Source organism: Hemiscyllium ocellatum, chromosome 1, assembly GCF_020745735.1.
Source record: "Hemiscyllium ocellatum isolate sHemOce1 chromosome 1, sHemOce1.pat.X.cur, whole genome shotgun sequence".
NCBI classification, from domain to species: domain Eukaryota; kingdom Metazoa; phylum Chordata; class Chondrichthyes; order Orectolobiformes; family Hemiscylliidae; genus Hemiscyllium; species Hemiscyllium ocellatum.
Window position 1 is genome coordinate 148812931 of NC_083401.1, and position 26742 is coordinate 148839672.

General features: G+C 40.9%; 1 protein-coding gene across 1 annotated transcript in view; it reads right to left on the reverse strand.

The window, feature by feature from the left end:
- Positions 1-26742, reverse strand: part of sorcs2 (sortilin-related VPS10 domain containing receptor 2) — a 613114-nt gene that overhangs the window by 74180 nt on the left and 512192 nt on the right. Inside the window, exons 11-13 of the mRNA XM_060832699.1 lie at positions 26044-26146; positions 11088-11164; positions 6907-6998 (exon numbers count right to left, since the gene is read on the reverse strand). Of these exons, the coding sequence (XP_060688682.1) occupies positions 6907-6998; positions 11088-11164; positions 26044-26146 (272 nt within the window). The remainder of the gene's footprint in view (positions 1-6906; positions 6999-11087; positions 11165-26043; positions 26147-26742) is intronic.

Genomic DNA, 26742 nt, shown 5'->3' on the forward strand with positions numbered 1-26742 from the left:
ATTGGACCAAGACCTTGCGAAGAACAGTGTTAGAATATTACTCCCAATATAATATGAGTTCTAAAGAATATTAAAGAGTCCCAGAATGTAGGAAATATCACATGCCAAAAACCATATTGTCATGAAGGTGTAGGTGTGTACTGCATCTTTAAGAGAGAGAGAGGAAGCTCGCAAGGACTGATTGAAAGCAAAGGGTGCGTTGAAGAATTTAAAAATTAAACATTTGGTTGAAACAAATAGCTGGAATTACGTTGCCAAGGAACAAAAACAAATTCAAATTCGGCCAGTTTAAGTTATGCCCCCGATACCAAAATCCAATCAAATTTGAATTTTACTGTTTGGGATGATATAAAACCAATGAAATGATTCTACATTGTGGGGTATAAAACCAGACATTTGAACAGTTTGGGGGAGAACTACAAAGAGCACCAATAAGTACAGACTGCTAGCTGAATAGCTCTCTGAAAGGTACCTGTCCATAAGAAAAGTTGTGCAATAGAAGACTGAAGAAGAGACGACCAGGAAAATACAGAGGAAAATATACAAAGGAGAATCAACAAAGCTGGCTTGTTTTGGTAAGTGATTTTTTTTGATAAATCTTAATTGGAGTTTTTTATAGGACCAATATTGTAGAGTGGGAAGTAAAAGATAGGTTTAAGAGAAAGGATTTGCGAATAGTTGTTGTTATAACGTTCTTTTTTGGACTAAAAGAATAAAATTGTTATTTTTTACTTTAAATAATGACCGCTGAGATAGTTCTTTGCCTCTCGAAATGTAACTGATTATGGCACAAGATGAGCTTCTCTCTGTGTCAGGTTTAAATTAGCAGGGGGGTTTACCCCGTGTCATGATAATACATTCCCTCAATTAAGTACTGTCTTCAATCAGCTTACACAACTCAGGTTCACCACCTACATTGATACCATCTACTTTCACATTCACAGTCCAAAAGTATTTTTGATTTCCCTCTAAGTTTCAGGGCTTGCTCTCTTATTCTCTCCCTTTATTTTCCAATCCTCCAGGCCCTTGAATTTCATGATTTCTACAATCTCTTCTGGCTTCACTTGTTTTGAATCCCCTATTAAGTACCCCATCATTGACAGCTTTACCTCAAGCTGCTTAGGCCCTCCATAAACATCTTCACCTGTCTATCTCTCTTTCTTCCTTTATGAGCTTATCTAGAACCATTCTCATTGGCCAAGATTTGGGTCACCTGCTCGACTTATGTCACTTGGTTCCAAACATTGTTTTATAATGCTTCAATGTAGCACCTTGCCTTATTATATTCAAAGGACTGTTTAAATATCAGTTTTTGGGCTAAATGTTCCCATCTGCAGTTGAAGTGTGAAGGAAAGAGAGTTTCATGGTGGTGGTTCACTGTACTTCCAGACAAAGTTTCCCAAGCCATCTTCCACTTTTCACCTCATTAATTATGTGAACGAGGTGCTGAAGATGTCTCTTGGAGAATTGGGGCAAGTGAATTGAGGGACTTTCCAGTTTACATGCCTTTGGCACTATATTTAAAGCAGGGCTGCACACTACCTCAGACACAGGAGTCTAGGAACAATCCATCACACTGGCACTTCACAGACAAAAGTCAAGCTAGCTCCATGCTCCCAGGCCAGGGATTGGAAGGTGTTGGTGGACAGGTTGAAGGTGAAGGAGTAGATGGGGCAATCCTTTCTCTTGCTGCCTGTCAAAGCAAGCTCCAATAGCAGACCCAGCCAACTCAATCAGAAATTGCAGCACAAGTTCATGTTGTATCCCACGTCAAAAGGAATACCAAGCAATGCCTCAACGAAGTCAATGACCTTCTGTACCCATCAAGGGCAAGTGTCACCATCCTCTCACACTCAAAGCCAGCACTCACTCTAACTCTGCTACTGCACAAGCATCTCACTAAGGCTAATGGAGAACAAATCTCAGAATGCATTCAATACCTATTAATGCTGCATTCTTGCAATACTTCTATCAGAGTCCATGTGCCAACGATCAACACTATCCTTGTATGCAATGTAAATGCTGTTTTCCCCTTGACTAGATATTCTTGCATATTAGGTAAAAACAAGGACTGCAGATGCTGGAAACCAGACTCTAGATTAGAGTGGTGCTGGAAAAGCACAGCAAGTCAAGCAGCATCCGAGGAGCAGGAAAATCAACTGATTGAAGGCTTTTGCCTGAAACATTGATTTTCCTGCTCCTTGGATGCTGCCTGACCTGCTGTGCTTTTCCAGCACCACTCTAATCTAGATTCTTGCATATTATCCTGATGATGGCAAGATGAGTCTTTTTCCAGCAATACTCAAGTAGTAGAGTACCAAAATAACTATTTTTGCCTAGCCTTTCTAAATGTTATATGTCCTTTAATATATAGGTCCCAAGCTTGGTAACCCATAGCTAAGTCTCCATAATGGCAAATGAACCTTACTATTTTTAGTGCAATCAATTCACTTTTTTCTGCAGATACCGCATGGATTTAGGTGGAATGATTTTAATTGTACATTTTAAACACTAATCTGTATTTTGGTTGAATGAAGGCTTGCTTCTGCTGCTTATCATTTTCATTTACATTTATACTTCCTAAAAATAGCTTTATTTTATTCAATGTCAGCTAAACTTCCCATCCCCTTGATAAACTGGATTCAGTCATTCCCAAAAGCACTAGAAGATCTTGGGCAGTGTGGTGACTCATCGGTTAGCACTACTGCCTCACAGCATTAGGGACCTGGGTTCATTTCCACCCTTGGGCAACTGTCTGCGTGGAGTCTGCACTTTCTCCATGTCTGCGTGGGTTTCCTAGAGATGCTCAAATTTCCTCCCACAGTCTAAAGATGTGCAGGTTAGGTGGATTAGCCATGCTAAATTACCCTTATTGTCCAGGATTGTGCAGGTTCGAGGATTCAGCCATGGGAAATGCAGTTACAGGGATAGGATAGGTCAGAGGGTCAATGTGGACTTGATGAGCCAAATAACCTACTTCCACATTGTAAGGATTCAATGATCTCCAAGTGAGCATGTGAGTCACGGTCCTACTATGGCGCAACCCTTCTTTCCAATACAGATCTCTGATTTGACTTGATTTATTATTGTCACATGTACTGAGATATAGTGAACAGTCTTGTTTTGTGTGCTATCCAGACAAATTATATCTTGCAAAAGTACATCAGGATAATAGAATGTAGAATACAGTGCTACAGCTACAGAAAAGGTGCAGAGAAAGACCAACTCTAATATGACAGGTCCATTCGTAATCTGGTAACAATGGGGAAGAAGCAGTTCTTGAATCTGTTGGTATATGTTTTCAAACTTTTCTATCTTCTGCCCGATGGAAGAGGATGGAAAAGAATATAACTGGGGGGGAGGGGCTTTGATTATGTCAGCTGCTTTCCTGAAGCAGCAGAAAGTGTAGACAGATGGAAGGCTGGTTTTCATGATGGACTGAGTTGTGTTCACGACTCTCTGTAGTTTCTTGTGTTGTTGAGCAGAGCAGTTGCCACACCATGTTGTGATGCATCCAGGTAGGATCTTTATATGGTGCATCTACAGAAATTGGTTAAGTATCATTCTGAACATGCCAAATTTCTTTAGCCTTCTGAGGAAATAGAGGCATTAGTATGCTTTCTTGACTGTGGATAGACCAGGATAGATCGCTGGTGATATTTACACCGAGAAGCTGTCGACCACCTCCACCTCAGCACCATTGACACAGATGGGGCGCATCTTCCACTCCGTTTCCTGAAGTGAATGACCAGCGTCTTCCGTTTGCTGACATTGAGAGAGAGACTGTTGTCTTTACACCATGCCACTAAACTCTCTCTCTCCTGTATTCTGTCTCATTGTGGTTGACATCTGATCCACCATGGTGGTGTCATCAGCCAATTTGTAAATGGAGTTAGAATTGAATTTGGCCACACAGTCATGATTGTGTGAGGAGTGTAGTAAGGGACTGAGTACACAGCCTTACAGAGCACCAGTACTGAAGATTATTGTTTCACTTACATTAAGCTTCTGAGCTTAGGTTAATAGAAGTTTGAAACAATAATCCTCAGTACTGTTGGAGGAGCTGTTATCACCTATCCTTATTGATTACAGTCTGTGGGACAGGAAGTTGAGGATTCAGTTGCAGAAGAGAGAGCAGAGTCCTAGGTCTTGGAGTTTGGAGATGAATTTGATTGGAATTATGGTATATTAGCCATGGGAAGGTGGATCTGAAACCAATAAATAGGAGTCGGATATAAATGTCCTTGTTCCACATATCCCTATCCCTGAGTGCAGGGTCAGGGATATCACATCTGTGATGGACCTATTGCAACAGGAGGCAAATTGTATTGGATCTAGGCAATATAGGAGGCTGGAGTTGATGTGTGCCATTGCTAACTTCTTGAAGCACGTCATGATGATGGATGTGAGAACCACTGGATGGTAGTCAATAGGCATGTTGTCCTGATTTTTATTTGGCACTGAAAGGTAGTGGTCTTCTTGAAGTAGGTGGGAACTTAGTTTGGAGTAAAGAGAGGTTAAAGATGTCTGCAAATACTCCCACCAGCAGGTTTGTGCAGGATTTGAGTGTTCGGCCAATGACTGAATTTGGACCAGTTGCTTTCCATGGGTTCACTCTCAAGAAGGCCAATTGGATGTCTGTGATGGTGACTGAGTGTATAGATGGACCTGAGGCTGTCACACAGGTAGCATCATTTCACAGATCTTCTATTCAAAACAAGCGTAGAATATATTGAATCCCCGGGAGAGGTCGACTTTGTCATCAGTGATTCCACTTGAATTCACTTTTAGCCCATTATATTGTGTAAGCCTTGCTACAGTCAATGTGTGTTCATTTAGTTAATCTAGGACTTTAATTAAGTCTGGTAATGTCGCTTGACACTGCTGATGGCTTTGTGAAGACTGCACCTGGGTTGTCTGTATAGGTCAAGGTCACCCGACTTGAATGCCTCAGACCTGGACATCAGGAACGAGTGGAAAGTGAGGTCTGCAGATGCTGGAGATCAGAGCTGAAAATGTGTTGCTGGAAAAACGCAGGGTTCCTGAAGAAGGGCTTATGCCCGAAACGTCGAATCTCCTGTTCCTTGGATGCTGCCTGACCTGCTGTGCTTTTCCAGCAACACATTTTCAGATCAGGAACGAGTGGTTCATCAATGGTTTCTAGCTGGGGAGCATTTGGATAAACTTCTTTGACATGTAGTCCTCTACACACTTATTGATGAAATTGGTAATGGTGGTGGCATATTCATTTAGATTGGCATCTGAGTTCTTGAATATGGACCAGTCCATCAACTCCATGCAGTCACATAGGAGGTCATCTGTTACCTCAGGCCAGCAATATATGACTTTCTGTACCAGATCTTTACGCTTCAGTTATCGATTGTAAGCTGGAAGATGGAGCACAGCGTTATGGTGTGATTTACCAAAATGCAAGACGGGGGAATGGAGCAATAGGCATCTTTGATGGTTGTGTAGCAACAGTCAAGAGTATGTGGGCCTCTGGTGGAACAGGAGATGTTTGATGGTATTTTGATAGCACACTCTTGAGGTTAGCCTGGTTGAAGTCACTGGCTATGATGAACAAGTCCTCAGGGTATTCTGTCTCAAGGCTATTTGTAGCATTGTATATTTCATTAAAAGCGCTCTTCTCTTTGACATGGGATGGGATGTAAACTGATGTCAGGATAGAAGTGGTGAACTCCTTTGGCAAGTAATAGGGTCAGCACTTCAACATTAGATATTCTAGGTCTGGGAGCAGGGTTGTCACATCCGAGCACTAAGAGGTGTTGATCTGTCCTTTGCCTTGCCCGAGGAAGCAGAAATTTAAAAACTTTCCTTCTGCATTATATTTCTAGCCATGTGTTAATTCTCACAATCTTCCCACTTTGATACACATTAGCACAATTTGACTCTATTGTTCAAACCTGGTGGTCTGGAACTGTAATAGTTGCAACAGGTCTCTGTTACTATCCTCTTTGTGCTGTCTATCTGTTTCCTTACAGGTTTGCTCTCTCTCTCTGTCTCTCTCTCTCTCTCTGTCCCAGAGAACTGTAGACTCTAAGCCCCAGTCTCTGCTTCTCCTCTCTGTAGCTGCCACATTTCTCTGCAGATCCACACATTCTCCCAGGTAAGTAGGTACCAGACCCTGCTCTCCAAATAAATCCCCTCTCTCTGTCACTGACGCATTTCCTTGCCGATCTGCTGACTGCTCTCCTAGCTAAGAGAGATTTTGAGCTTCTAATCCACTAAAGCCCATATAGCTCTTTGAACTTAACCCTTAGCTATTTGATAATCATTCATCAATTAGTTATGCATTATTGAAATTTTCAGTCTTATATACTCATGGATGTTAAAACTCACCTGCAATTATTCACCCATTGTAGGTTCCCAAGCAACCTGTTCAAGTGTCAAAGCCCCTCAATTTTACCATCTGTGAAGTTTATGACTTGCATTAAGCTTCTGAGCTTAAGTTAATGTAAACTTTAAACAATAAAGGTCATAACATTGGGCACTCTGCTCAATGTATCTCTCCTAACCAGAATTCTCTAGAAAATAACTGCAGGTTCTAATCCCTCAGCCAGTCAGCACCTTATGTGGGCCCATTTTAGCTGAAATCCCCACTACTTTAAATTTTGTGTGAACTATTGTCAAAATACTCTCTAGGAAGCAACGAACACCCAGTGTTGATATGAGCAGTTGCTGAACTATTCCCTACGTTTATGAAATCAACAATATTAACTCAAATGGCCTAAGTATTTGTTGAATGTGATTTTAGTCTGTTTGTGAATTAGGCCTCCTCTTAAATCACATACAATTCCAAGGCAAAATTGTAAACAAACAAAACTGAAAGCATGTTAAGTTATTGATATTTAAATCATGACTGGACTCAAATCTACAACTTCTTACTTTAATATCTTCAGAGGAATTGAGGTATCCTTGATAGCTACAATAACACCACCATGATCAAGATAAAGGATATGATGTTCTTCCTCAAATACCTGAAGGAAATAACAAGAAAATGTCAGGACATTGGGATGCTTCTTGAGTCTCACACAATTTAAACTAAAAACAGAGAACACTGGTGAAACTCAGCAGGTCTGTCCATATCTGAGGAGAGAGAAACAGAGTTAACACTTCAAGTCCCATGACTCTTTTTCAAAATAGTTAGGACATAGGACAGTATAACACAGGATGAGGCCCTTCAGCCCACCATACCTGCACCTACCATGATGCCTCTCTAAACTAATGCCATCTAGTTATACATGATTCACATCCTTCCACTCTCTGTTTGTTTATGTGTCTGTCTATTTGCCTCTCAGGCGTTGATATCGTATCTGTGTCTACCACCTATCCAGGCAGTGCACGCCAGGCACCTGCCATCTGCATGTCAAAGAATTCCCTTGCACACCGCCTTTAAACTTTCCCTCCTAACCTGAAATCTACAACCTGTACTATTTGACAGTTCTATCCTGGGAAAAAGACTGGCTGCCCACCTTATTCATACTTCTCATAATTTTGTATACTTTTCTTAGGTTGCCCTCAGCATCTGACACTCCAGCAAAATCCATCCAAGTTTGTCCAACCTCTCCATATAGCTCATATACTCCAATCCAAGCAACAGGTTGGTAACCCTCTTTTGGACTTTCCCTAAAGCCTTCACATCCTTCCTATAACGTGTCACCCAAACTGCACACAATGCTCCAAATGTGGCCTAACTAAAGATTTGTGTAGCTGTAACACAACTTACCAACTTTTATACTAAATGCCCCGACTGAAAGCAAGCATGCTCTTTGCCTTCTTTACTACATTATCCACTTGCATTGCCACTTTCAAGGAGCTATGGACTTCTACCCCAAGATCCATCTGTATATCAATGTTCCTAAGGGTAGTATACATTCCTTTTTCATATGGCACAGTGGTTAGCACTGCTGCCTCACAGTGCCAGAGACGGGGGTTCAATTCCCGCCTCAGGCGACTGACTGTGTGGAGTTTGCACGTTCTCCTCCGGGTGCTCCGCTTTCCTCCCACAGTCCAAAGATGTGCGGGTCAGGTGAATTGGCCATGCTAAATTGCCTGTAGTGTTAGGTAAGGGGTAAATGTAGGGGTATGGGTGGGTTGCGCTTTGGCGGGTCGGTGTGGACTTGTTGGGCCGAAGGGTTTGTTTCCACACTGTAAGTAATCTAATCTAAATGCATCACAACAAACATGTCCAGATCAAAATATATTTGCCATTTCTTTGCACAACTTTCCAACTTACCTATATCTTGCTGTATCTTGACAACCATCCTCACTATCCACAACTTCCCCAGGTTTCATGTTATTTGTAAATTTATTAATCAGACCATTTATATTTTCATGTAAATCATTTATACATATTATAAACAAAACAGGGCCCGGCACTCATCCTTGCAGAACACCAATGGTCACAGGCCTCCGGTCAGAAAAAAACACCCCTCCAACTGCCTTCTATGATAAAGCCATTTTTGTATCCAACTTACCAACCCACCATAGATCAAATGTGGCTTAATCGTCTGGACCAGCCTACCATGAGGGACCTAGTCAAAAGCTTTAGTAAAGTTCATGCTCCCCCAGTGAAATTTCAACTACCCGGCCAGCTCATTCTCCAGCACAAGTTCTAGTGGGGCGCCTTCCTTAGTTTGATTATCAACATATTGTTTCAAGAAACTCTCCTGGATGCACCTAACAAAATCTGCATCTTCTAAGCCCCTGGCAATCAGGGACTCCCAGTCACTCTTGGGAAAGTTAAAATCACCCACTACAACAGCCCAATCTTTTCATGATTTGCTTACATATGTGTTTTTCTATTTTGCACAGGCTATTGGGAGACCTATGGTATAATCCCACCACAGTGATTGTACTAGTCTTATTCTGAGCTCTACCCATATGGCTTTGCTGGCTGAGCCCTCCAAGGTGTCTTCTCTTAGTGCAGCTGTGACATTCTCCTTAATCAGCAACTCCTCCACCCTTTTATCTTCCTATTTCTGGCCTCACTAGCATATGGCACAGGGAGTAATTGCGAGATTACAGCTTTTCAACTTTCTGCTTAACTCTCTAAATTCCCTGTGGAGAACCTCATCTCCCTTCCTGCCTATGTTGTTGGCACTGATATGGACCACACTTCTGGCAGCTCAACATCTCCTTTCAGAATATCCTGTTCTGAAACATCTTCCTTTTTTTATTTCATCTATCTAGCATCTGCAATATTTTACTTTTACTGACATAACTTAAATTCCTACCTGAGAAACAGCTGGTGTCAGTAAAATTGGCATTAAATCCATGTGATAAAAATTAACTGCAGGCTTGATATACTTAAAACAAAATAAATTATCTTTCAAACAGATCTGTCAACACAGCTAGCACCTAGGGTGAAATGGGAATGGAATTTCTGATCCTTTAAAACTGTTTGATTACTATGGGCTTTTATTTGGCCAACTTGTATCATGTTTCCTTCTCCAACAGTATCACCAAACATATGACCCGCTTTGTTAATGTAATTTTTCAACCACCCACCACAAAGTTCCTGAAAGTGATCCAGTTTGATTCATCCTTCAAATTCTCTCTTCCCTTGCTGTGGTGAAATATTTTGTTTGGAACAGATGGCCTAGCAGAGGTGATGAGCTCACTGCTTGGGGAATTGCAATAATGCAACTACTCTGGGGCATAGGTCATTAGTTTCCCTAATGTGACATAGCCAAACCTTTATAAATTAAGAGCTAATTATGAGTTGAAAGGAAAAGCAAACTTTAAAGCTGACTGAACATAATGAGGTGTCCAACGGAGACCAAGACATTTATTTTTGTTTATTCCCTGACTGCAATGGAACTATTTTTATTATTGAGAACCGAATATCATTTATAACACAATCTTAAAACCATTTCCAAGAAAATGCATTAGAAAGGATCTTACAATTGTTATTTATAATTGTCATTGTGAAGGCAAAGCACAAGTTAAATTAACATTTTGAGCAAAAGGGATTTTTGTCCACTCTCTGTTAATAGCAGCCATTTTATGAATGGTCAATAATAACTCTGAAATAAAAACAGAAAATTCTCAGTAGGTCTGGCAGCATCTATGGACAGAAAAGCAGTTATTATTTCAGGTCTTTTATTCAGAAATACAATAAGAATAGTCACCTTGATTTAATTTATCTTCTAAAGTCTCTAAAATAAGTTTAAAAATCCACATTTTGTCTAATCATACAAGGCTGTTCAAAATTCTTTTGTCTCTGTTCTTGCCAACAAACCTATAAACACAAACATTTGTCGTTTTATCTGATCTCCGCATTGGGAAATTAAATTTTAGAAAACTTCTATCCCATGAACCTCTCCAAGTTGAGATATATGGAAAGGAAAATACCTGCTTTTGTGAAACAACCAAAAAGGAATTTTAAAACGGTTGGAATTTTTCTCCCAAAATAAGAATGACTTCAAAGCTTCATGGCTACCAACCACGAGAGACAGGTGGCAAGCTAAGATCACACAGGATATGCTCTTCAAGCTGTGGTACAAACTCTCTGTCCACAGAATTTCTCTCTTTTTCCCTGCATTGAGCGTAGTAGCTGTCGGATGTATTATCAAATTGAAAACAGAGAGGAATTCTATTCATGTGCTATGTGATACTGGGGTATTCATGACCAAACAACCAATCACCCTTCAAATTAGCTCCCTATAGGCAATCTCTAAAAAAGCCAGCAATTGCTCCCATATGCTAATTAGCTTCATTTTATTTTTCATATGCATATGATTGGCAGTAGCTAATGTCTAGCTGGTAGCCTCCTGAACCACATATATGAGTGCTAGCTTTTTAAAAGAAATATTTCCAGACATGGATAAAAAATTTATGACAAACACACTAAATGATAAACAAAGATGCAAGAACATTAAATACAATTGGAAATTTGGATTTATAAATTTCTTTGGAATTGCAATTTGGTTTAAATGAAGCACTCTTTACAGAGTGAGAATGGATACAGGAGACAGAATCAGAGTTGCACAACACTTGATACAAAGTAGTTAGTGCATCAACAAATAAGCCACAGCATAAAGTGTTGGGTTCAGTCTACTTGCCTGCCTCCATGTATTGCCACAGTCAGAGGTTACGTACATATCTTCCTTGTACTCAACCAGCTGGGCTCCTAAATTTCCTAAGAGACAAGAAGTCATTCTTTTACATTATGCAAAAACAACAACGTTTTCAGCACATGTGTATATACTGCTTACTACAAACATGCAAATGCATTGAGGTATTAATTTCATACTTTCCCACCGGCACGAACACCATGTTTTTTAATGAAATCATTTTTAAAGAACACTCACACTTCATTCATCTTCTCAGCAATGAAAGTATGAAGTGTTTTGATTTGGAGAACTACTGCTAATCGAAATTGGTTGGATTACCTACCTATTCAACCGGTGTATAAATCCACTAACAATGATGGAATCAAAGTACAGGCTGAATTTAACAGTGGTGGTGGTAATCCTGACAGTATGCCAGAGAACCAGGAGGAAAACTTTACCCTTTCCACTGTCACTTCAGGGAGTTCTGATGCAATTCAAAGACCATCAGGCAATTCTCTGTGTGCTGTTTGCTCATGTCTGGCAGATAATTTCGAATTAATCTGTTCAGCGATGTTATTACGCATATCTGGAGCAGATGGGACTGGCACCCAGGTCTCCTGACTCAGAGGTAGGGATGCTACCATTGCTGCATAACAGCCTAATGATTGTAGTATACAGCTAAATGTGCTGTTGACTGACTGTATACTGAGCAAGGAGCCTTAGCCTGCACTAACAGGGAAATAAATATTCTTTTTCAAGAGCTCCTCTAGAGATTTTTAGATTAGATTACTTACAGTGTGGAAACAGGCCCTTCGGCCCAACAAGTCCACACCGACCCGCCGAAGCGCAACCCACCCATACCCCTACATTTACCCCTTAACTAACACTACGGGCAATTTAGCATGGCCAATTCACCTGACCCGCACATCTTTGGACTGTGGGAGGAAACCGGAGCACCTGGAGGAAACCCACACAGACACGAGGAGAACGTGCAAACTCCACACAGTCAGTCGCCTGAGTCGGGAACTGAACCCGGGTCTCAGGCGCTGTGAGGCAGCAGTGCTAACCACTGTGCCACCGTGCCGCCCACAATTTTTTCATACTTTTCTTTCATACTTTTTTTCTTGAGGACTACCTTTGGACTTTCAGTTTTTGGTATTCAGGGCTACCTTTTTCACTTTCACTCATTCGTTTATTAGGTGGTGCAGTCCATAGTGACATTACCTCCTGCATTTGTGTTGATTTATAGAGTATAGCCATAGAAGCAGAATAAGAATTCATCAGTATCCTCAATAACCATTGACTCTCCACTAAGCTTAAAACCACAATACATCAAAGAAAACAATGACATCCTAGGCACTACAGTATTTAAACTGGAACAGGATCACTGTCTCAAATTAACAAAAACTTTTTTTCAGAAAGTTGACATACATCTACACACCACCCTGAGCACATATTGGTGAGGTCACAGATAATGTATTTTTACTTTATATTCACAAAGCTAGAATACTTTAATCATCCAGTTACTATCATTTGTACTGCATCTCAAAAGTCAATTCCAGGTTTAAATTTAAAATGGACAAAGTGTTCATTACAACAACACCTATTACATTTTCTTCATACAAAACTCCTGAATATATATGGCTGTCAGCTAGAGATTCATATTCAAGTACTTCATTACTTCAGTGCTTTCAAAAGTTTCCTTGTCCCCAATTGATTGTTCATTCATTGACAGATTTAAAACTGTTCTATCTTTGTTGCAATTTCTTCTCTCCCACCTCATGCAGCTATCCCTGCCATCCCCTGGCTTGCAGTCTCCCTTCTCGTCCCCATCCCAAGGCAGCTATCCTGCCTCCACCATGCCTGATGCACACTCTCACTTTCCTCCAATAAATCTTCTTGCTGTTCTCTCCACCCCCAAACCCCTTGCAACCTCCCAATCTATTCCACCTACTCTTTGCAAACTCATGTCTACCCCGACTTGCACTGTGGCTTTCCATTTCCATTCTTCCCACCCTGCTGGAAATCTCATCTCCCACACCCACTCTGCAGCCTACCTGACTCCCCTCATCTTCCTTGCAGCTACGTTCTTTACCCCCATCAACCTGCAGCTGGAAAACAGCTAACTTACCATTAAAGAAAATCAACTCCAGGTTCTCTCTCTTGTTCTCAATAAACAAAAAGGCAGGTCCCACACTTAGGCTCTGCTTAACCACCTTGGACCCTGCTTTCAGACCTCCCAACTAATCCCCTCCCGAGCTTCAGTCCTGGGGTCTCATGCTATTCCTGGACCCTGACTCTAGGCAGGCACATCCCTGGCAACTCCCTCACTGCCAACACTTATTTACCTAGCTGTCTGCTACTCCTTCAATCAGTGATCACTTCTCTCTCTCTAGTGAACGTATCAGCAGTTCAAGAAGGCAGCTTACCACCACCTTCTCCAGTGTAATTAGGGATGGGAATAAAAACTGGCCCAGCCAGCAACACACACATCCTATGAATTGGCTGGAGGCAGAGGCCATAATCATAGCACAGCAGAGAAGCAGCCTGTAATTGGAGGAGCAACTCCTGACCACATCCTTTCTGGGGGCAGGGGGACACTTTGCTCTGATCAATTTACCCATGCATGAATTTCCCAGGGCATTATGGGTCATTCAGGGCAAATGTACCCACTGTATCCATGCATTTTCAGTGCTGTAGCCTGCCCATCGATAAACACAAAGTACGTTAAGAATGTAGCAGCTGGGGGAACTGTCTCTAGTGTCACAATAGTTACAGTGTAAGGTTTTCTAGGTTCTTTTATTATTATTTCATGGGACAAGGGCTTTGCTGGCTGGACCACCATTAATTGCTCATGCTTAATTATCCTTGAGAAGGTGGTGATCAGCCACCTTCTTGAACTGCTGCAGTCCTTGAGGAGTAGAGACTCTCACAACACTCTGTTGCAGTGTAGAGACCTTAGTCCAGAAGATGGAAAGAAGGAGTCTCACTGGGCACAAACTGTGAAGGGGAAGTTAGCAATTAACCATTGAAACCAAGGCAGGGACAATGAATCAGAAGATCTGTGACAGTGCCAGACAAGTCAAAACCTCGCTTGTATGTTCTAGGCTCTCTCTAACCCAACACACTACCATTCTCACATGCACCAAATGTTCAGCACTCCCCCAACAGGAATCAGGATGCATGCTAACATTCAGATCATCCAACAAGATAAAACAAAGACTGGCAAGCGCTGGGAATCTGAAACCGACAGAAAAAAAGAAATAGCTGGAGACACTCAGCAGGATTGGCAGTATCTGTTGAGAGAAAACAGAGTTAATGTTTTGAATAGAGCGATAATGTCAAGGTCAATAACATACATCACAAAAGAGATCAGGACAAAATCACTATACGTTTTTCCCAAATCTGAACAATAACCATTTATCACTATTCTCTGCTTTCTGTCCCTTAGTCAGTTTTGTATTCATGCTGCCACTTTTCCTCCTATGGGAAATCTGCTAACAGGTCTATTATTTAACAGTTCTACAAAAACCTTGTACTCATCGTTATGATCCTAGCTGATGGTAATAATGAAATCAGAGCGAAGTCTAGCTTGAGAGATCTTATGTTTATTTATTTTTGTTCCCTCTGGAAGTCAGTCACTGAATGCATTCACAAGAGACTGCCAATGTACCTTTAACAAACTAATATAAATGTATATTACAAAATAAAAGTGTCAATTATATTTCACTGTACAGAAACAATTGGAACAATCTCATTATGAGCACCAAGAAGAAAGGCTCATGCCTCCTCCCCAGCAGTAACCCCACAGACACTCAATCCTCAGTAAGAATTAGCCCTGTTTCCACATTAAAGCTGCTTATTCAAATGGCACAACTGTAATCAGTTTCCTTTTGACAAAGCATTGTGTATTCAATAAGTGCCATTTTCTTTGTAACATAGGAACAGGAGTAGGCTAATCAGCCCACTGAGCCTGCCCCACCATTCGATGATCATGCCAGATTGAAAGCTTTAATGCCTTTCGCCACCCCATCACTCATTCATGCCATTGGTCATTAAAAATCTAACAATATCTATATTAAATAAACAAGACTGGGCTTGTATAGTTCTCTGTGGTAGAGAATGCTAAGGTTTCACAACCATCTGAGTTTAAAAAAATTCTTCTCATCACACACCCAAGTGACATACCTTTATTTTTACACAGTGCACCTCTGGTTCTAGACTCTGCAGACAGAGAAAATATCTTACTTGCATCAACCCTATCTCTCCCCTAAGTATTTTATATGTTTAAGTGAGATCACCTCTCATTCTTCTGGAGAATACAGGCCCACTTTACTCAATTTTTCTTCATAGGAACTTTTTTTCTTGTTAATATCTCTCCCTGAGGCTCTTAACTCAGCTCAGAACTGTTATGTAAATTGAGTTCTTCAAACTTGTCTCCAACAGTGTTGTACAGTGTTACCCTCTTTGACACCTTCAACCTTTTGGAGCTTTCGTTCTGATAATAGCAATACCTTTACTATTATTGACCTCTTATTTCTGACTTCAGACTTCTCTCTCTCTCTTACTGGGTGCGATAAAACATAATTCAACAAATTCCTGAGTAATTATTTCTTCATATGATTTCTCTCTCTCCCTCCATTACTAATGTGATAAAACATAATTCAACAATTCCTGAGTAATTATTTTCTCATATGGCTTGTAGGGTAATTTAGTCAAAATCATATGAATTCTTGTAAATGCTGTTTTGAATTCTCAGCTCAAATTTACTTTTTGACCTTTAAAGAATTAAGTCAGACTTTCACAGAGCTGAAAACTAAAATTAACTTTCCTCCACTTTAGAATCCAAGTTCACGAATAACAACAATATATATATGAATCGTTATCCCAACTTCACTACTCTTAACAAACCTTTCATTACTTCATCAAGAATCTCACTCAAGCCAGTCAAACACAATTTACCTTTAATGATTGGATGTTGATTTTCATTATTTTACAATTGCCAATGACTTTTGTTCCCAATTATTGTCCCTAGATGTTTTTCCACCAACATTAGGCTGACTTGCCAATGGTTGTTGGGTATACTCCCTCCCTCTCTTTTTTAATAGGTGCACAACATTGCAGGTTCAGTGTCCTCTGGTAGCATCTCCACACTCAAGTAAGATTGGAACACGCTCAATAGATTCTCTGAAATTCCGGCTCTTACTTCCTTTGAACACAAGAAGTGTCCCCCAACTGAATAATCTTTCTAATTTGAGGATTGCCTAACTTCCATCTATTGATATTTCCAATGTTGCTACCTCATCCTCCTTTACTTACACATTGGCAGTATCCTCTTTAGTGAAGATAAATGCAAAATACTAATTTAATGTGTGTCTGACAGTCCATTGAAATGAGCTTTGTTTAAATTCACTCATGGGATGAGGGCATCAGCATTTATTTTCCATTTCTAGTTACATTCTTGAACTGTTGCAGTCCCTGTGCTATAGGTAGACCTACAATGGCATTACAGAGGGTGGGGGAAGGATTTCAGAATTTTTCCCCAACATATAATTCCAAATCAGGATGATGAGGTGGAGGGGAATTTGAAGGTGGTGGTGTTCCCATTTATCTACTGCTCTTGACATTCTAGATGGAAGTGTGGTCTAAGGATCTTTGATGAATTCCTGAAGTGTATCTTGTAAATAGTACACACTAGTGTTGGAAGAGTGATTGCTTGTCAATGTGGTACCAATCAAGTGGGTTGCTTTGTCCTGGAGTCAAGCTTCATGAGTGTTGTTTTTGGAGCTACACCCATCGATACGAGTGGTGATTATTCATCACATTCCTGTTTTGTGCTTTGTTGATGGTGGATAGGCAATGGGGAGTCAGGAGATACGTTACTCACTGCAGGATTACTAACCTTTGACTGGATGATGTTTGTTCATCACAAGAACCTGTACATGGAGTATTTTATTGTGGAACGGGCGTGGCATTTTCAGTTACTACACAGTTAGGGTTGATTAGTAAACTCTTCCTGTCTGCCGTAGGTGTATTGGGAGTATTTACAGATTGATAATAATACTGTTTGGTAACATTATGGCACAGCTTTCCTGGTCGTCAAGTCGTGAGCTCAGCAATGCTATTGCTGAACCACAAGACCTCCACTGAAGAGCTTAGCCATGTCCTCTGTCTTCACAAGAATGCCTCCTTTTTGGTCTTGAATCAGCCATTTCATTTCTTTATGATTTACCTATTCACAAAAGCCATTTTGAAATTGTGGTGGCTGGTTGCTGAATGCTATTGAGAGTTTCCTGGGATGGAGATGGTTCCTTGCTTTCACTTCAAACTGCTGGAGCAACCCCTGATGCCATAGAACATAGAACAATACAGCACAGAACAGGCCCTTCGGCCCACGATGTTGTGCCGAACATCTATTCTAGATTAAGCACCCATCCATGTACCTATCCAATTGCCGCTTAAAGGTCACCAATGATTCTGACTCTACCACTCCCACGGGCAGCGCATTCCATGCCTCCACCACTCTCTGGGTAAAGAACCCACCCCTGACATCTCCCCTATACCTTCCACCCTTCACCTTAAATTTATGTCCCCTTGTAACACTCTGTTGTACCCGGGGAAAAAGTTTCTGACTGTCTACTCTATCTATTCCTCTGATCATCTTATAAACCTCTATCAAGTCACCCCTCATTCTTCGCCGTTCCAACGAGAAAAGGCCAAGAACTCTCAACCTATCCTCGTACGACCTATTCTCCATTCCAGGCAACATCCTGGTAAATCTTCTCTGCACCCTCTCCAAAGCTTCCACATCTTTCCTAAAGTGAGGCGACCAGAACTGCACACAGTACTCCAAATGTGGCCTAACCAAAGTCCTGTACAGCTGCAACATCACTTCACGACTCTTGAATTCAATCCCTCTGCTAATGAACGCTAATACATCATAGGCCTTCTTACAAGCTCTATCCACCTGAGTGGCAACTTTCAAAGATCTATGTACATAGACCCCAAGATCCCTCTGTTCCTCCACCTGACTAAGAACCCTACCGTTAACCCTGTATTCCGCATTCTTATTTGTTCTTCCAAAATGGACAACCTCACACTTGGCAGGGTTGAACTCCATCTGACACTCCTCAGCCCAACTCTGCATCATATCTAAGTCCCTTTGCAGCCGACAACAGCCCTCCTCACTGTCCGCAACTCCACCAATCTTCGTATCATCTGCAAATTTACTGACCCACCCTTCGACTCCCTCATCCAAGTCATTAATAAAAATTACAAACAGCAGAGGACCCAGAACTGATCCCTGTGGAACTCCACTTGTAACTGGGCTCCAGGCTGAATATTTACCATCTACCACCACTCTCTGACTTCGACCGGTTAGCCAGTTTTCTATCCAATTGGCCAAATTTCCCTCTATCCCATGCCTCCTGACTTTCCGCATAAGCCTACCATGGGGAATCTTATCAAATGCCTTACTAAAATCCATGTACACTACATCCACTGCTCTACCCTCATCCACATACTTGGTCACCTCCTCAAAGAATTCAATAAGACTTGTAAGGCAAGACCTACCCTTCACAAATCCATGCTGGCTGTCCCTAATCAAGCTGTGTCTTTCCAGATACTCATAAATCCTATCCCTCAGTACCCTTTCCATTACTTTGCCTACCACAGAAGTAAGACTAACTGGCCTGTAATTTCCGGGGTTATCCCTATTCCCTTTTTTGAACAGGGGCACAACATTCGCTACTCTCCAGTCCCCTGGTACCACCCCCATTGACAGTGAAGACGAAAAGATCATTGCCAACGGTACTGCAATTTCCTCTCTTGGTTCCCACATAATCCTAGGATATATCCTGTCAGGCCCGGGGGACTTGTCTATCCTCAAGTTGTTCAAAATGTCCAACACATCTTCCTTCCTAACAAGTATCTCTTCTAGCTTACCAGTCCGTTTCACACTCTCCTCTTCAACAATACGGTCCCTCTTGTTCGTAAATACTGAAGAAAAGTACTCATTCAAGACCTCTCCTATCTCTTCCGACTCAGTACACAATCTCCCACTACTGTCCTGATCGGACCTACCCTCGTTCTCGTCATTCTCATGTTTCTCACATACGCATAAAATGCCCTGGGGTTATCCTTGATCCTATCCGCCAAGGATTTTTCATGCCCTCTCTTAGCTTTCCTAATCCCTTTCTTCAGGTCCCTTCTGGCTATCCTGTGTCCCTCCACTGCTCTGTCTGAACCCTGTTTCCTCAACCTTATGTAAGCCTCCTTCTTCCTCTTTACTAGACATTCGATCTCCCTCGTCAACCAAGGCTCCCTCACACGACCATTTCTTTCCTGCCTGATAGGTACATACATATCAAGGACACGTCGTATCTGTTCCTTGAAAAAGTTCCACATTTCCACCACATCCTTCCCTGACAGCCTATGCTCCCACCTTATGCTCCTCAAATCCTGTCTTACAGCATCGTAATTTCCCTTCCCCCAATTGTAAGATCTACCCTGTTGTGCGCACCTATCTCTCTCCATAACCAAGGTGAAAGTCACAGAATTGTGGTCACCATCACCAAAATGTTCACCCACTAACAAGCCCATCCACCATGGTGGATGAATTGACCTGCACTGCCCACCCGGCATTGCACTATCTACAGAGATCAATTTCACAGAGTTAGCACTTTCTTGTAATTGAATAGTGATCTCTTAAATCACACAACTCTTCATTGTGCTTCTTATTTTCTGTTCAGATCTGTAAGAATTCTAGTTTTTGTTGTTTGAATGAGCTGAGTGGCATGTACATCTAGTTGTCTAGGAAGAGCCTTTGCACTTGTGATCATATTCTGCAATTCAAATGCTTTCGCATGAAAACCGAAATCAAATATGGTAATTCATGCAGTTATTAGCTGTCTAATTTTACAATGGCATATAGAATTTCCAACAGACTGGACGAGATTCATGGAGACCTAGAAAACAGCTGATTCAAAGATCACTCAATCATCAGTGCCTCAGTCACTTCCACACTGATGCTCAGTTGTTACCACTCGCAACAACCTCCACCAGTGAGGAAATATATGTGAGAAAGTAAATGTGTTTGTGACTGAGTAATGAATTAGTATAGGGCACAGTGAGTTAGTATAGGGCACTGTGAGTCTGTGTGCAATTGAGTGAGTTATTATTTGGCAGAGTGAATTAGTGCATGACAGGGTGACTTAGTATGCAGCACAGTAAGTTGGTAAATTACTGTGAGAGTTAATATGTGGCAGAATGGGCTAGTATATGGCATAGTGAGTTAGTACGTGACTGAACGAGTTACTGTATGGGCGAATGAATTAGTACGTGACTGATGGAGTTAATGTGTAACTGAGTGAGTTCATGTAGAGCAGGGTGAGTTAGTATGTGACTGGGTGAGTTAATTTTTGAATGAGTGAGTTTGTAAGCAGAGTGAGTGAGTATGGCACAGGGTGAGGATGTGACTGAGTAAGTGAGTATGTGACTAAGGTAGTATGCTTAAAATCTGATTGAAGATTTGTAGCTCGGGTGTCCGTTGTTGTGGTTCTGCTCGCCGAAAACTGGGAAAACACCACTATCATAGGACAAGCCAGACAGAGAACAGCCAGAGAATTCCTAGAAGCATGGCATTCATCCCCAAACTCCATCAACAGACACATTGACCTGGACACCATATACAAACCACTACAGCTGAAACTGACACCCGGAAACGGCAAGAACATCCATCAACAGACACATCGACCTGGACCCCACATACAAATCACTGCAGCTGAAACTGACACCCGGAAGCGGCAAGAACAAACCAATATAAATACCGGAAGAAACATCAAAGCAGCGCTTCACACGAGGCTCCAACAGCACTGATGATGTTCCCTAGCCAGGGAACGAAACGTTTGCAGCAAAAACTTCCAGCTCGGCGAGCAGAACCACAACAATAAGTTAGTATGCAGCTGAAAATGTGTTGCTGGAAAAGCACAGCAGGTTAGGCAGCATCCAGGGAACAGGAAATTCAATGTTTCGGGCATAAGCCCTTCATCAGGAAGGGCTAATGCCTGAAACGTCGAATTTCCTGTTCCTTGGATGCTGCCTGACCTGCTGTGTTTTTCCAGCAACACATTTTCAGCTCTGATCTCCAGCATCTGCAGACGTCACTTTCTCCTCTAAGTTAGTATGCAGCAGAGTGAATTAGTATAGCGCAGAGTGTATATATGACAATGAGTGAGTATGTGACTGAGTGAGTTAGTTTGGCATGAGTGAATATGCAAGTGAGTGAGAGTGTGTCAGCACACATTCATAATATGTCCCCATACCCCTCTGTGCCCAACAAATCTGCAGGTAGTTTGGATACACAATGTAAGCACTTGAACGCTCTGTGTGGCTGCTTCCTGCTTTGGGTTTCTTCTGTGTCCTGAGTGGTCACTTGGATTGCAGAGTTATTTAATTGGCCCTCTTGATTGTTTTTAAAAATTCTTTCACAGGAAATGCTTGCCACTGGCTGCGCTTCTATTTATTAGACATTTTGAATTGCCCTTGAGATGACGATACTTCTTTGTTGAACCATTGTGGTCTATCTGGTATAGGTACAATCAAACCTATTAGGCAGGCTTCCCAGGATTTTGCTCACATGACAGTGTAGGAATGCTGATATTATTCTATGGCAAGATGTTGTGTGGTTTGGAGGGGAAATGCATGTGGTGGTGTGCGCCTAACTCTACTGTTGTCCTTCTAGGTGGCAGAGTTTGTACATTTGGAAGGTACAGTTGAATGATCCTTGGTGAGTTTGTGCAGTGCAACATGAAGATAATGCACCCTGCTGTCATTGAATACCAGTGGTGGTAAGCCTGAAAGTTTACAGTGGCGGACAATGTGTCAGTCAAGCTTTCTCCTCATTGGTCCTGTATTTGCTGAGTGTCATTAGAGTCACACATGTACCAGTAAGTGGGAAATATCCCATTACACTACAACTGACTTGACTTGAGGATAGTAGATAGGTTTTGGAGCATCATGAGCTGAATTACTTGGTGCAGAAATCCCGGCATCTGACTTGCTCTTGTAGCTCTATCATGTATCTGGTTCAGCTTCCAGTTAATATTAATTGTTTGATTGGTGGGGGGAGGGGGGGGAAGAGGAAGAGTTCAACAAATGTCAGGAGGAGATGGTTAGATTTTCTCTTCAGATCATTGTGGCACTTAAGTGACACAAAGCTACCTATCAATCTGAGCCTAAATGTTGTCGCCAAATTGTTTCAGTATCTGAGAGTGGGACTAAACACTTATTCAATTTGTGATGGTGAACTAGTGCAACATGTTCCTCATACTGTGAAGCTGAACAAAGCAAGAAAGACGACAGCGCCATGAGAAACCAGACAAATTGTCATATTTCCTTCACAAAGGAAGCACTCTGTTCTTCTGTCAAGATCACTTTCTGTGGGTTATCAGCATTTTCTTCGCAGAGAGAAACACGTGACCACAGTGTGATAGTCCTGGATAAAATAGTAATGCTCAAGTCATGAACAAAATGAAAAGCAATTAGAATACATATATCTATTTAGTGAATGTTTTAAAAAAAACATTAAATAGCCTAAGATGGCTATTATAATTATGTGACTGAACTTATTGCAAGACATAAGGAGCTAGAGCATAAGTACACCATTTGGCGATCCAGTTGGCTCCACTATTCAATGAGACCGTGGCCAATTGATAATCCTGAACTCCACTTTTGTGCCTTTTTCTCATAGTCCTTGATACCGTTAATGATCAAACATTTGATTATCTCAGCTATCAATATATCTATCAGCCAGCCTCTACAGCCCTCTGTGATATAAAAAAAATCCATAGATGTGCATTTCTATCTCTGAGAGAAGATATTTCTCCTTAGTTCTGTCTTAAATGTTTGACCCCTTACTCTGAGATTACAGTCTTTGGTGGTAGATTCTTCCACAATGGGAAACAACATTTTTGTACCTATCCTATCAAGTCCTCAAAGGAATTTTATATATTTCAAGAAGTTCTCATTTTATTCTTCTGAACCACAATGAATACAAGCCTAATCTAGTCAACCTTCCCTCCTAAAAAAACTCGGTCCGAAACCAAGACTAACCTAGTGAATCTTCTTAATTCCGCCTCCAATGCCAGTGTATCTTTCCCTAGATAAGGGGATCAAAACTGGTCACAATATTCCAGGTGTGATCTGACTAGTGCCTTGAATAGTTTTAGCAAGACTTTCCTTTTTATTTACATTCCATTGCTTTCACATCAGGGCCAACATTCCAAATCTCCCTGTACTCCAGCTTTCTTTAGACTTTCTTCATTTAAATAATATTTCTGCCCCTCTATTCTTGCTGCCAAACCATATAACCTCATATTTTCCTACATTCTATTCCATCTGCCAATTTTTTGTCATTCACTGAACCTGTCTATATCTGTCTGTGGACCCTTTGTGTCAACCTCACTGCTTGCCTTTTCACATATTTTTGTGTCATCTGCAAATTTGACGATGTACATTCACTTTCCTCATCCAAGTCATTAATATATATTGTAAACATATGTGCCCTTAGTACTGATCCTTGTGGCATCCCACTAGTTATAGATTGCCATCCTGAAAATGCCCTTGTTTTCCCAATCCACTGACTTCTACAGTTTAGCCAATCCTCTTTTATTCTAATACACTAGTCCAACACCATGGGCTCTTAACTTCTTATGTAGCCTAACATTTAGTAACTTAATAAATAGCTTTTGGAAATCCAGTGTATTATATCTACAGGTTTTTGTTTATCTGTCCTGTGTGTTACCACCTCAAAGAATTCTAAAACATTTGTCAGGTATGATTTCCCCATTATGATGCCATGCAAACTCTGTTTGATTATATTTCTAAACATTCTGCTATTAAATCCTTTATAATAGACTCCAACACTTTCCAGCAATAATTTTTCAGAAAATTCTCAGAGGTTAATGTCAGCCAGACAACCATCATTCCATGTATCTCCTGGATGTGGAAAGCTAATCCAGAATACTGAATGGATTCACAAAATCTTCACATTTGCCTGTTACCTATTATTCACCTATCTATGCTACTTAACTTGGTACACATGGCAATAAATTCAATTCAATTCAATTCAACTAATGTGTAATAACCTGCCACATCTCCAAAAAAATATATAATCGCAAGTTACATCCATCCTACAAAAAGACGAGTGAATGATTTTCTACTTAACTCCTGAAGTGGACAATAGACATTTGGTTTTCTGCAATACAAACCTTTACCTCAGCGGTAACTGCCTCTCAAACTCTAGAAGGCTTGATCACATGACTCCCACAATATTGAGTCCAATTGCCTTTTTAGCCATACAAATTTGAAATAATAGTCAACTCATGTGTCAGAATCTCTCGATACAAAATCCACAGACAATATCATCGTCCTAAACTCCAAGCTATAAAGTAAATGGCTCTAGCCTGTAAAAGCAGCCAACTACCTGCATTTGTGCTTTCTGTCATGAAACCATTGAAGCAGAAATTAGATTTCATCAAAATTTTCTCAGACGAGTTTCAAAGAGAAACAGCTGGCCAGCCAATCAAGTAACTTTAAAAAGGAACTTCAGCTGTGGTTTTGGACTACATCTTAAAAACAAGGATATTAGTTAACTGTGTTACTAACTGAATGAACGATTGATCTTTTTCAATTTTTTCTCTACTTGTATGTTTGTAAGTGTATGTGTTGTGAAGTGTTCCCTCATATCTAAGAGTGTGTGAAAAAAAAATTACTTCTAGTTTAACTTTATCAGTGTTGTTGGGGTCACCAAAAAATCACCAACACTGTTTTTAAAAAAAAGAGGAAAGATTAAATTACAATCTGCAAAAAAAGAGTTGTTGGCAATAGCAAGATCTAAATGGAAATACATTTTCAAAAATAAATTTAAGTACACAGCAGGATTTGGAATGCCGTCGTCCCAACAAGTAAAATAGCCCTTTTGGTCCAACTTATCCATGCTGACCAGATATCCTAAATTAATCTAGTCCCTTTTTTTTAGATTAGATTAGATTACTTACAGTGTGGAAACAGGCCCTTCGGCCCAACAAGTCCACACCGATCTGCCGAAGTGCAACCCACCCATACCCCCACATTTGCAAACTCCACACAGTCAGTCGCCTGAGGTGGGAATTGAACCCGGGTCTCTGGCACTGTGAGGCAGCAGTGCTAACCACTGTGCCACCGTGCTGCCCATTTGTCAGCCTTTAGCCCATTTACCTCTAAACCCTTCCTATTCATATACCTATCCAGATGCCTTTTAAATGTTGTAATTGTACCAGCTTCCATCACTTCCTCTGAAAGCTAATTCCATACACACACCAGTGTCTGCCTGAAAAAGTTGCACCTCAAGTCCCATTTACATCTTTTCCCTCTCACCTTAAACTTATGCCCTCTAGTTTTAGACTCCCCCACCCTGGGGAAAAGACTTAGTCTATTTACCCTATCTATGTCCCTCATGATTTTATAAACTTCTATAAGGTCACCCCCTCAGCCCTTAACGCTCCAGGGAAAACAGTCCCAACCTATTCAGCCTCTCCATATATCTCAAATCTTCCAACCCTGACAACATCCTTGTAAATCCTCTCTGAATCCTTTCAGTTTCACAACATCTTTCCTCTAGCAGACCAGATTTGAATGCAGTATTCCAAAAGTGGCCTAACCAATGTACTGTACAGCTGCAACATGACCTCCAAACTAGGGTACTCAATGCACTGACCAATAAAGGCAAGCATACTAAACGCCTTCTTCATTATCCTGACAGAACAGTATTAGACACTTCCTGATTGGATGCTAAATGAATGAGTAAACATTTTCTTCAAGCTTCAAATCAATCCTAAAATATCAGCCAGAGAAAAATCTCTGTGTTGAGCAAAGTGATCAGACCTTTCATTAAAGACAGCTTATCTAAATAAATAATTAGTTTTACCTGCTCCCATTATAAGTCCTGGTGCCGAATCTTTGGTGTGAACAGTGCCAGATACATATGGGTTGTCCGCCCAACGAAGGTGCAGATGAACAGAGCATTCAGGCTACGGAAAAGACAAGCAATAAATTTATATTGCATGATGATTATTTGATGATTTTCATTTCATTCGTTACTCTGTATGAAAAACCTGTACATCTAAAGTTTCTAAGATTGATTCCAAATGACAAAATAAACAAATAAATAATACCATTTGGGATGATTTAACGAGTAAGGTTTTCTCTCATTTAGGCTAGCAATTTCCAGAATATTCTACTGTATTCAATTTTGGGCAATAAAACTCAGAAAGGATGCACTGGCCTTGCGAGGGTTATAATGCAGATTCACCAAAATGAAAACAAGCAGATAGAGTATTTAGGAGGTCAAGTTGAATAAATTTGGAATATATCACCAGGTACAGAAGATTTGCGAAGATCTCATCAAGGTGTAGGTTTAGTGACACAGGTTGAATAGAAACAGCTTTAACAAACAGAAGTCCCAGCTAAGGACTATTACCCATTTGGTGTACAGACAGAGGGGTTCACTCCTATTTTTAGAAAGATGGTCTGCGACGACCACAATACAAATAAAACTCGCACACAGCAAGGTACACAATGCAATATCAAATTATAAAGTCAGTCAATTTGTATTGCAAAACAACCA